This window comes from Eptatretus burgeri, chromosome 15, assembly GCF_056783735.1.
Source record: "Eptatretus burgeri isolate ZD-2024b chromosome 15, Ebu_testis_v1, whole genome shotgun sequence".
Lineage (NCBI taxonomy): Eukaryota > Metazoa > Chordata > Myxini > Myxiniformes > Myxinidae > Eptatretus > Eptatretus burgeri.
Genome location: NC_140975.1, coordinates 69,001,416 through 69,013,311, shown reverse-complemented (window position 1 = coordinate 69,013,311; position 11,896 = coordinate 69,001,416). Strand labels below are relative to the sequence as shown.

At 41.5% G+C, this 11,896-nt stretch overlaps 1 protein-coding gene across 1 annotated transcript in view; it reads left to right on the top strand.

Annotated features, from left to right (window-relative positions):
• The window catches only part of LOC147012452 (myosin-6-like), a 90,045-nt gene that overhangs the window by 55,564 nt on the left and 22,585 nt on the right, over positions 1 to 11,896 (top strand). The window contains exons 22-29 of the mRNA XM_085856705.1: positions 703 to 945; positions 1,187 to 1,363; positions 1,494 to 1,639; positions 1,817 to 1,907; positions 2,010 to 2,399; positions 2,608 to 2,734; positions 2,851 to 2,969; positions 3,423 to 3,619. Coding sequence (XP_085712831.1) covers positions 703 to 945; positions 1,187 to 1,363; positions 1,494 to 1,639; positions 1,817 to 1,907; positions 2,010 to 2,399; positions 2,608 to 2,734; positions 2,851 to 2,969; positions 3,423 to 3,619 — 1,490 coding nt within the window. The remainder of the gene's footprint in view (positions 1 to 702; positions 946 to 1,186; positions 1,364 to 1,493; positions 1,640 to 1,816; positions 1,908 to 2,009; positions 2,400 to 2,607; positions 2,735 to 2,850; positions 2,970 to 3,422; positions 3,620 to 11,896) is intronic.

The window sequence follows — 11,896 nt, the reverse complement described above, 5'->3', positions numbered from 1 at the left end:
CATGGAACGGCCAGCACAGTCTCCAGACTTAAACCCCATCAAGCTGGTTTGGGATGAACTGGACAGAAGGGTGAAAGCAAAGCAACCTACAAGTGCAACACATTTGTGGGAACTTCTGCAACAGTGTTGGGAAGAACTTTCCGAACAATATTTGATTTCCATTGTCGAAAGAATGCCACGAGTATGTTCGGCTGTTATATCTGCAAAAGGTGGCTACTTTGATGAGTCAAAAATTTAGATTAAATTTTGTTCAACAAAACGATTCCATGATTTCTTTTTTATCTGCAATTGTTTATTTGTGGTATGCTTTAACTTCAGAGTACATTGAAACATTAAACTGATTAAATTTCAGTAAAAACTGGAAAAATGGGGATGTTCTAAAACTTTTGATCAGTTGAGTATGGTAACAAAATGCTACAAAATGTAGAAAGAGCTTTCATGACGATCTAAGGCTGTTGAATGAAATTGTATGTAAATCAAATGCAGGACAAGGATGTGGGAAATTCGTGTACTTTGACATGAATTACATGGACATCAATTGCCAATGGGAATTTCAATGTAGTATTTGAACCTGACGAGCCACGGGTTCATATGATACCACAGACGCCCATCCATAGTTAACTAAAATCAAATTGAACAAAAATATAAGTTCATCCTGAGACAGACAAACTGGACAGGTAGACACTTGTATATTGCATGTAGGAGCAAGAAAATCTATCAGATGCGGAGGAGCGTTGTGAACAGCTCATCCGAAGCAAGGTCCAATTGGAGGGACGTCTGCGGGAGACCAACGAGAGGCTGGAAGAAGAAGAGGAACAAACAGCCGATCTGATGGCACGGCGCAGACGTCTGGAAGACGAAGTTGCAGAAATGAGAAGAGACATGGACAGTTTGGAGCAGACTCTGGCTCGAGTGGAGAAGGAGAAGCATGCAGCTGAAAATAAGGTGAGGAGGTGTTCATGGAAGTGCAAGGCACTTTGGGTTAACAAATCCTAAATTAAACTCACTCGTGTATTTCAAGTCTTCCTTTCAGCAACATTTGTGTTTAAAATTATTCGTCATTGGTTTATATCCATTTGTCCTTTTCATTTTTATACTGGTGTCATCTATTTGTGTCCCAGACACCAGTTTTCTTTCTTTCTCTTCCTAACCTGCTCCTTTCATTCGTGTTCACCCCGCTCACTAGGTGAGGAATGTCCTGGAAGAGCTGACCCAGCAAGAGGAGCTAGTAGCCCGCCTCGTCAAGGAGAAGAAGGCACTGCAGGAGTCACAAGCCCAGCTTCTAGACGACCTTCAGGCTGAGAGTGACCGTCTGGCATCGATCACCAAGCAGCGTAGCAAGTTGGAGCAACAGGTTGATGAAGTAGGTACTCGTTAAATATTTAACTCAATATTTCCTGAAGTCTTTTGAAAGATTATTAATTATTGATTGGCAATGTATGCTAGTTTTGAATTAAGGAATTTGATGCAGAATGTGCGGTGTACGTGTGCAGCTTGAGGGCTCGCTAGAGCAGGAAAAGAAGCTGAGGATGGATGTTGAAAGGAGCCGCAGGAAGGTCGAGGGTGATCTTAAGGGTACACAAGATTCCATCATGGATCTAGAGAATGACAAACAACAACTTGAAGAAAAGATCAAGAAGTGAGTCATATTATATAATTTGTCATTATCTTTATTCACTGCAGGTACTCCGAAAGGTACAGAAAACGTATGACATGACAGATCTGAGTTCATGGGAATACAAAATGGGAGAGAGAATGGTGGTGGGAGTTGAATATTTTATGGATCTTTGTCGCCGTGACACAATTGCTTTGACAGGAAAGACTTTGAAATTGGGCAACTTTCCAGTCGAATGGAGGAGGAGCAGCAGCTTGGAATACAGCTACAGAAGAAAATCAAGGAGTTACAGGTACCTTGGAATCACATTGAGATAACAACAGCACTCAGTTAAACTAAATTCCCAATCACAAAATGCTCGTGTCTAATATCTACTACCGCGTCGGCATGGTAGGCTCGCCAAGAGGAGGTGGACGAGGAACTGGAGTCTGAGCGAACGGCTCGAGGAAAGGCAGAGCGTTTGAGAACCGAGGCTTGTCGTGAACTTGAGGAAATTTCAGAGAGACTGGAGGAAGCCGGAGGAGCCTCTGCATCTGCCACAGAGGTGACGAAGAAGCGTGAAGCTGAATTGCTGAGGCTGCGACGGGAGCTCGAGGAGGCCGTGTTGTCCCACGAGACTTCGGCGGCGGCCACTCGTAAGAAACAGGGCGACGTCGAAGCCGGTCTGGGTGAGCAGATAGATGGTCTCCAGCGTGTGCGACAGCGTCTGGAGAAAGAGAAGGCGGAGCTCAAAATGGAGTTGGATGACTCCACCTCAGCCAATGAGCAGCTTGCCAAAAGCAAGGTGTGACCGGCCCAACGTTAAGACAGCTATCATGAGACCGATGATTCTATTTCTTAATTATTATCTTGTTTTTTTATTGTTGAGAGACCTGAAAAGAAAGACATTTCTATTTGGTCAAACGAGCACTTTAATTCCATTTAGAATTTCCCAGATTTCTGTCAATTTTACATTTTATCAAGGTAAGAACTGTACTTCTGCACACTTGCAGGCTAATATGGAAAAACAGAACCGAAACCTTGAGGATCAACTGGCAGAGGCAAAGATGAAAGCCGAGGAAACGCAACGACAACTCACTGAGATTTCTGCACAAAAAGGAAAAATTCAAGCCGAGAACGGTACATACGACAGCGAGATGTGTGCAAGTCGCTGAGCAGCAGGTTGAGAAAAAGGCCAAAAAAAACCATCTTGACTTCCCATGACCCTGTTTAAATACATGGTGTCATCCATGCAGGAGAGCTGTCTCGTCGTCTTGAGGAGAAGGAGGTCTCTGTTGGACAGCTATCTCGCCTCAAGACATCCATGGGACAGCAGCTCGAGGAACTGAAGCGCCAGCTGGAGGAGGAAAGCAAGGTGGGGAATAAGAATGGAAGGGGAATTATATGTGAGAAGGTGTAAGGGGGCAAATAAAGTGAATTATTTACAGAATTACAGATTGACAAATTAACAATGAAGAGTAAAACTTCTAAATACGTCATAAATTAAAATAGTCTTCCTCTGTTCATGTCCAGACATCATTATTCTTCGCACAAACAAGCGACGCTCAGCTTTACTAAATGCCTGTCTTCATGTGATAACGGTTCATCATGTACAGTGTGCACTGTACCAGTTACAGCCCACACTGTAGATGATGACACTTACAACATACATATTAAAGTCATGAACCGTTACTAAAATGTACCACTTCTTAGTACTTGTAATTTATCCTGATATAAACAATAAGAGGAAACTCCTTCCCTCTCTCAATACCTGTCACCGTGGTGACCTCTTCAACAAATACCAAACTCTACCAATCCACTCCCGCAGACACGCATGTCTCTGGCACATGCGGTCCAGTCTGCGTGCCGCGATGCGGACCTGCTGCGTGAGCAGCTCGAAGAAGAGCAGGAAGCTCGAGCAGAGGTTCAGAGGGCATTGTCTCGTGCAAATGCAGACATTGCAAGTTGGCGGAGCAAATACGAGACGGACGCCGTGGGCCGGATGGAGGAGCTTGAGGAAGCCAAGTAAGTGATCGCATCCCTGCAACTGTCCTCTTGCTCTCCAAATCTCCTTCTTTCTTTCTGTCTCTCTCATTACTCCACAGTTGAGCAAAGTGTATGTATGTGATGTTGAACAGAAATTTCAGAGTCCGGCAGTTCATTCAATTATTCATTTGTGTCAATGACAGTTTATGTCGAGACCATTCGGTGAGTGTACACATAGGCCTGCCCTTTAATCGACACCGCTGACTCTCTTCCAAAAGCAAGGGCCTCACCCAAAGTCGTCCAAAAACTTGATTTACCATCTCTCTTCATCCACTCTAATGCATTTTGATTGTGGGGAAATGAACTTCCGTTTCTGGTTTCCTGGTCATGGTCGCTTCTCTCGGTCCTTCGAGTATGTGTGTGTTGCTGTAGAATTTTATGTTCTCTGCTTGCGTCGATTGCTCTTCGTATTGAGTGCTCACTCCTGTGTCGTTTTTGTGCTCATTCTGTTTGTTTTGATCCTGCATCTCAGGCTCGGATAATTTTGGGCCTACCTGTTTTGTTTTGTTCAACTGTCTCCCACACCCACTCGTCCCATCTCCATCCATTCTGTCCTATTATCCACCAACGTCGTTTTTAGCTCGCCTGTTCGAAGAACAGAGAGCTATAGCGATACCCCCGGCGTGAGCGTGAGCGTGAAAATGTTAAATTTTTTGTATTACGGAAAAACTCCTCGACGGATTTCGACGAAACTTGGTGGGGGGGGGGCGGTTAGGTATGGTCCAAGGATCATGCCATTAGATTTTGGACTTGGTCCTCTTCTTCTTCTTCTTCTTTCGGCTCGCTCCCGTTAGGGGTCGCCACAGCGGATCAACCGTCCCCATTTCGCTCTATCCTCCACATCTTCCATTGACACTCCAACCACCCGCATGTCCACCCTCACCGCATCCATGAACCTCTTCTTTGGCCTTCCTCTTCTCCTCCTGCCTGGAGGCTCCATCTTCAACATCCTTCTCCTGATATACTCCGCTTCCCTCCTGAGCACATGTCCAAACCATCTCAATCTCGCCTCTCTCACTTTGTCTCCAAATCGTCCTACCTGCGCTGTCCCTCTAATATACTCATTCCTTATCCTGTCCTGTCTTTTTGTTAGTGCCACCGCCTCCAAACCATACAACATAGCTGGTCTCACTACCGTCTTATATACTTTCCCCTTCACTCTTGCAGCTACCCTTCTGTCACAAATCACTCCTGCAACTCTTCTCCACCCACTCCATCCTGCCTGCACTCTCTTTTTCACTTCTCTCCCACACTCTCCGTTACTTTGGACAGTTGATCCCAAGTATTTAAACCCATCCACCTTCCCCACCTCAACTCCTTGCAACCGCACCATACCACCACCCTCCCTCTCATTTACGCACGTGTATTCCGTCTTACTCCGACTGACTATCATTCCCCTTCTCTCCAGTGCGTACCTCCACCTCTCGAGGCTCGCCTCAGCCTGCTCCCTACTCTCCCTACAGATCATGATGTCATCCGCGAACATCATAGTCCATGGGGACTCCAGTCTGATCTCGTCCGTCAACCTGTCCATCACCATTGCAAACAGGAAAGGGCTCAGAGTCGATCCTTGGTGCAATCCCACTTTTACCTTAAACCGGTCCGTCATTCCTACCGCACACCTCACCGCTGTCACACTGTCCTCATACATATCCTGCACGTCCTCACATACTTCTCCACCACTCGCGACACCCTCATACAATGCCACAACTCCTTTCTTGGCTTGGACTTGGACTTGGTCCCCCCCCCAAAAAGAAATTGTTTGAGAATTTTCTTTTTTTGCATTTCTACATGTTTTAAGTGATTTCCAACCCCCACCCCCCCAAAAAAAAATTATCAGAGGAAAAAAATATTTTTTTTGCATTTCTGTTTTGTGATTTCCAACCCCCCCAAAAAAATAGAGAAAAAACTTTTTTTTTGCATTTATACATGTTTTAAGTGATTTCCAACCCCCCCACCAAAAAATTGTTAGAGAAATTTTTTTTTTTTGTATTTCTACATGTTTTAAGTGATATCCAACCCCCACCCCCCAAAAAAAATTGTTGGAGATAAAAAAAAAAATTTGCATTTCTACATGTATTAAGTGATTTCCAACCCCCCCAAAAAATTTCGAGAAAATTTTTTTTTTTTTTGCATTTCTACGTTTTAAGTGATTTCCAACCCCCACCCCCCCCAAAAAAAAGTTCGAGAAAAAATATATTTTTTATGCATATCAGAGAAAAAATTTTTTTTTTGCATTTCTACGTTTTAAGTGATTTCCAACCCCCCCAAAAAAATTGTAAGAGAAATTTTTTTTTTTTGCATTTCTACATGTTTTAAGTGATTATCAGAGAAAAAAAAATTTTTTTTTTTGCATTTCTACATGTTTTAAGTGATTTTCACCCCCCCCGCCCCACAAAAGAAAATGTTCGAGAAATTTTTTTTTTTTTGCATTTCTACATGTTTTAAGTGATTTCCAACCCGCACCCCCCCAAAAAAAAGTTAGAGAAAAATAATGGGTTTTTTTTGCATTTCTACATGTTTTAAGTGATTTCCAACCCCCACCCGCACCCCCAAAAATTATCAGAGAAAAAAATATTTTTTTTTGCATTTCTACATGTTGTAAGTGATTTCCAACCCGCACCCCCCCAAAAAAAAGTTAGAGAAAAATAATGGGTTTTTTTGCATTTCTACATGTTGTAAGTGATTTCCAACCCCCACCCCCCAAAAAAGTTCGAGAAAATTTTTTAATTTTTTTGCATTTCTACATGTTTTAAGTGATGTTCAACCCCCACACCACAAAAGAAATTGTAAGAGAAAAAAAAAATTTTCTTTTGATTTCTACATGTTTTAAGTGATTTCCAACCCACACCCCCTCCCCCCAAAAGAGAAAAATAATGTTTTTTTTGCATTTCTACATGTTTTAAGTGATTTCCAACCCCCACCCCCCAAAAAAAAATTATCAGAGAAGAAAATTTTTTTTGCATGTCTACGTTTTAAGTGATTTCCAACCCCCCCAAAAAATTGTTAGAGAAAAATTTTTTTTTTTTGCATTTCCACATGTTTTAAGTGATTTCCAAACCCTCCCCCCCAAAAAAAATTGTTCGAGAGAATTTTTTTTTTTGCATTTCTACATGTTTGAAGTGATTTCCAACCCGCACCCCCCAAAAAAAGTTCTAGAAAAATAATGTTTTTTTTGCATTTCCACACGTTCTAAGTGATTTCCAACCCCCACCCTCCAAAAAAAATTATCAGACGAAAATTTTTTTTTTCATTTCTGCATGTTCTAAGTGATTTTCAACCCCCCCACAACAAATTGTTAGAGAATATTTTTTTTTTTTTGCATTTCTACATGTTTTGTGATTTCCAACCCCCCCCACAAAAAAACTGTTAGACAAAAAAATTGATTTTTTTTGCATTTCTACATGTTTTAAGTGATTTTCAACCCCCCCTCACAAGAGAAATTTCGAGAATTTTTTTTTTTGCATTTCTACATGTTTTAAGTGATTTCCAACCCTCCCAAAAATTTTAGATATATTTTTTTTTTTTTGCATTTCTACATGTTTTGTGATTTCCAACCCCCCCCCCAAAAAAAATTATCAGACGAAAATTTTTTTTTTTGCATTTCTACATGTTTTAAGTGATTTCCAACCCCCACGCCGCCAAAAAAATTGTTCGAGAAAAAAAAAAAATTTTGCATTTCTTCGTGTTTTAAGTGATTTCCAACCCGCACCCCCCAAAAAAAGTTCGAGAAAAATAATGGGTTTTTTTTGCATTTCTACATGTTTTTAGTGATTTCCAACCCCCACCCCCCAAAAAAAAAAGTGAGAGAAAAAAAGTTTTTTTTTGCATTTCTACATCTTTTGATTTCCAACCCCCCCCTCCACAAAAAAATTGTTCGTGAAAAATAATGGGTTTTTTTGCATTTCTACATGTAAGTGATTTTCACCCCCCCCCCACAAAAAAATTGTTCGAGAAAAATAATGTTTTTTTTGCATTTCTGCATGTTTTCAGTGATTTCCGACTCCCACCCCCCCCCAAAAAAATTATAAAATAAAATTTTTTTTTTTGCATTTCTATGTTTTAAGTGATTTCCAACCCCCACCCCCCCAAAAAAAGAGTTCGAGAAAATAATTTTTTTTTGCATTTCTACGTTTTCAGTGATTTTCAACCCCCACCCCAAAAAAATTGTTCGAGAATTTTTTTTTTTTGCATTTCTGCATGTTTTAAGTGATTTCCAACCCCCCTCACCCCAAAAAAAATTTAGAGAAATTTTTTTTTTTTTGCATTTCTACATGTTTTAAGTGATAGCCAACCCCCACCCCAAAAAACAATTGAGAATTTTTTTTTTTGCATTTCTGCATGTTTTAAGTGATTTCCAACCCACACCTCTCCAAAAAAAAATTCGACAAAAATAATTTTTTTTTCCATTTCTACATGTTTTAAGTGATTTCCAATCCCCACAAAAAGTTGTGAGAAGATTTTTTTTTTTCATTTCTCCATGTTTTAAGTGATTTGCAACCCACACCCTCCCCCAAAAAATGTTCGAGAGAAAATAATATTTTTTTTGTTTCCATTTCTACATGTTTTAAGTGATTTCCAATCCTCTCTCCCCAAAAAAAAAAAAAAAGTCTGAGAAAAATTTTTTTTTCATTTCCTACATGTTTGAAGTGATTTTCAACCCCCAATTTCAAAAAACTGAGAGAAAAAAAAATATTTTTTTGCATGTCTACATTTCCACATCTTTTGATTTCCAATCCCCCCTCCCAAAAAAAGTTAGAGAAAAATTTTTTTTTTCATTTCCACATGTTTGAAGTGATTTCCAACCCCCACCCCCCAAAAAAAATTGTTAGAGAAAAAAAAGGTTTTTTTTACATTTCATCATGTTTTCAGTGAGTTCCAACCCTGATTTCTCCAAAAAAAATTGTTCGAGAAAATTTTTTTTTTGCATTTCTACATGTTTTAAGTGATTTCCAACCCGCACCCCCCAAAAAGTTATCAGACGAAAAATAATGTTTTTTTTGCATTTCCTACACGTTTTAAGTGATTTAACCCCGACCCCCAAAAAAATTATCAGAGAAAAAAAATTTTTTTTTGCATTTCTACATGCCTTTAAGTGATTTAACCCAACCCCCCAAAAAGTTGTTAGAGAAAAATAATGTTTTTTTTGCATTTCCACATGTTTAAGTGATTTCCAACCCCACCTCCCCCAAAAATTTGGGAGAACAAAGAAATTTTTGCATGTCTACATGCTTTTAAGTGATTTCCAACCCCAAAAAGTTGTTAGAGAAAAAACTGTTTTTTTTTTTTTTTTGCATTTCATATGTTTTAAGTGATTTCAACCCCGATCAATTTAAGACTTCCCAAAAAAATTGTTGGAGAAAATTTTTTTTTTTTTGCATTTCTACATGTTTTCAGTGATTTCCAACCCCCACCGCCCCAAAAAAAGTTCGAGAAAAAATATATATTTATGCATTTCTACGTTTTAACTGATTTCCAACCCCGAATCCCGCCTCTTCAAAAAAAAAATTGTTGGAAGAAAATTTTTTTTTTTTTTGCATTTCTACGTGTTTTATGATTTTCAACCCCCCCCACAAAAAGAGTTCGAGAAAAATGAAAGAAAAAATTTATTTTTTTGCATTTCTTCATTTTAACTGATTTAATCCCCCCCAAAAATTTAGAGAAAATTTTTTTTTTTAAATTTTCCACATGTTTTAAGTAAGGATTTAACCCCCCACCCCCAAAAAATTGTTCAAAAAATTGAGAAAAATAATGGGTTTTTGCATTTTTAATGATTTTCAAAAAAATTGTTAAGTGATTTTTGCATTTCTACATGTTTTCAGTGATTTCCAACCCTCCCCAAAAAGAAGTGAGAAAAAAAAGCATTCCCACATGTTTTAAGTGCATGAAAGAAAATAATTTTTTTTTTTTTGCATTTCTACGTTTTAAGTGATTTCTAACCCCCCCAAAAAGTTGTTAGAGAATTTTTTTTTGCATTTCTACATGTTTTCAGTGATTTCCAACCCGCACCCCCCAAAAAAAGTGAGAAAAATAATGTTTTTTTTTGCATTCCCACATGTTTTAAGTGATTTCCGACTCCCCCCCCCCCAAAAAAAAAAATTATCAGAGAAAATTTTTTTTTTTGCATTTCTTCATGTTTTAAGTGATTTCCAACCCCCACCCCCAAAAAAAATTGAGAAAAATTTTTTTTTTTTACATTTCTGCATATTTTTAGTGATTTCCAACCCCCACCCCAAAAAAAGAATTGTTAGAGAAAATTTTTTTTTTTTTGCATTTCTACAAGTTCTAAGTGATTTCCAACCCCCACCCCCCAAAAAAATGTTGGAGAAAAGAACTATAACTTTGTCAGCACTGTTGACATTTAATGAATAAGATATAAGGTTCACTTGAGTGACCCAGCAGTATTGGCGGCGGAGGTTTTGTACTCTCCCGAGTGCTCCCCCTCAAGTTACTGATTACAATATACAAATACATATTGTTGCAGATTCGCGCCCGCCGGCGTGCTGACGGCCACGTAACTCGAATCGCGGCACGTCGCCCACCGGACGGACAATCCAGTCGTGACCCTCTCGGACTAACGCCGGGAACCAGTCACGGGTGGACCTTTCGGTCTCACCGCGATCGAGCCAATCAGCCCCCGCGTGGGATAGGGTTGCTCGCCAAATTCGACCTACCTAAGTACCCACACGGAGGGTAGACCGGGCGGTCGCACCTCGCCGCAGGTCGACTTCGGACACGGGCCACTTAAGCGACCCGTTCCGTACTATCGGGATAACCGAGCGGTGTTATCGTCGGCCTCGACGGTTCGATTAATTATCGGGCGTATTCAGCCCACTACCAACCCTTTACGTGAAGCAAGATGAGGATTCAATGAAAGAAATGACGAAGCGAAGCGGGAAACAGTTCAACATAAAGCACATTTCTTCGCGATGAACGGAAAGCACACATATTCAATTCCACCAAAAGCACATAGAAAAGAAAAACACAATGCAATTTACACAAAAAGCAAATGCGACAATGCAGATCTAATACCGATTACGCGAGCACACGGCAACACTTATACAATTTTACTTCACAGACGGCGCCGACAACACATATTCCCAAAAACAAAAGAAAAGAGAACCACCCTCAAGGATGAGGCGGGCCTGAGGCCGAGACCGGGTCGGGCCTACCCGTCTGGTGATGAGACGCGGAGCGGCGATGGTGCCTCAACTCCGCGGGCCTCGCGGGCAGTGTCTGGTAGGGGGTGGGAAAGGGGCCCCCTTGGTCGCACTATCTCAGCGCGGGGGGAAACAGGAGGGGGTTGCTGATGCTCGGGGTATAGAGGATTCCTACTCTGCCTCGAGTCCCGCGACGAGTGTCTCCACCTCGGCCAGGTCGCGCCGTCGGCCTCCCTGGTGTGCAGCTCCCTGCACGACGCGAGCACCCCCTCGTCTGCCCTCGCCACCTCTCCACAGCTCTGTCCCCTCCGCTCCGACTCCAACGCACACGACGACGTCCAACTCCTTCTTGCTTCTTCTTCTTCTTCTTCTTCTTCCCAACTCCACCGCCCGCGAAGTCTTAACTCCTTCATCCCTCGACTGACGAACACGGTCGCTTATATAAGCCCCGTGGCTTCGCTCTCTCATCTTTGACCCCCTCCCTTCGACCTTTCACCTCGCTCCCCATTGGCCCGAGAAAAAGTGGGCGTGAATGCTTTTTGATCCATAAATTTGCATATAGCGATCGCCCTCCAACGCCCTGGAGGCGGGGCCAGATCGCCCCTCGCTCACCGATTGGACGGAACAAAAGTGGGCGTGTGTCGTTTTTGATCCGTTTTTGAAGTGGAAAATCCGTGGTTTTGTACACGCTGTTCGGCGCGCGCCCTGCACGAGTCCAACACCGGTACCCACAAGTGGCGCAAGAACGGTGGCGATGCGACGGTTGCGAGGTGTGACGTGAAGCGGCGCCGCGGTGGGTGGTTGATGTTGTGGTTGGTGGTGGTAACAATGGCGGTTGGTCCAAAATAAAGATAGTAAAAGAAAAACGGCTATCCTGAAGAGTCGCAGCACGCATGAATGACATTTATTCCCACTAGACAACGGGTTTGGGCCTAACTACACATGTACTTACCGAGATACCTCACCTAAGGGACCTGAATGGTGGTTTGCGAATTTGGTAACCACAACACTCAAGTTACTGATTACAATATACAAATACATATATTATATTGCTTTAAAATTATTTGGATCAGACTTCACTGCAATGCTTTAAAAA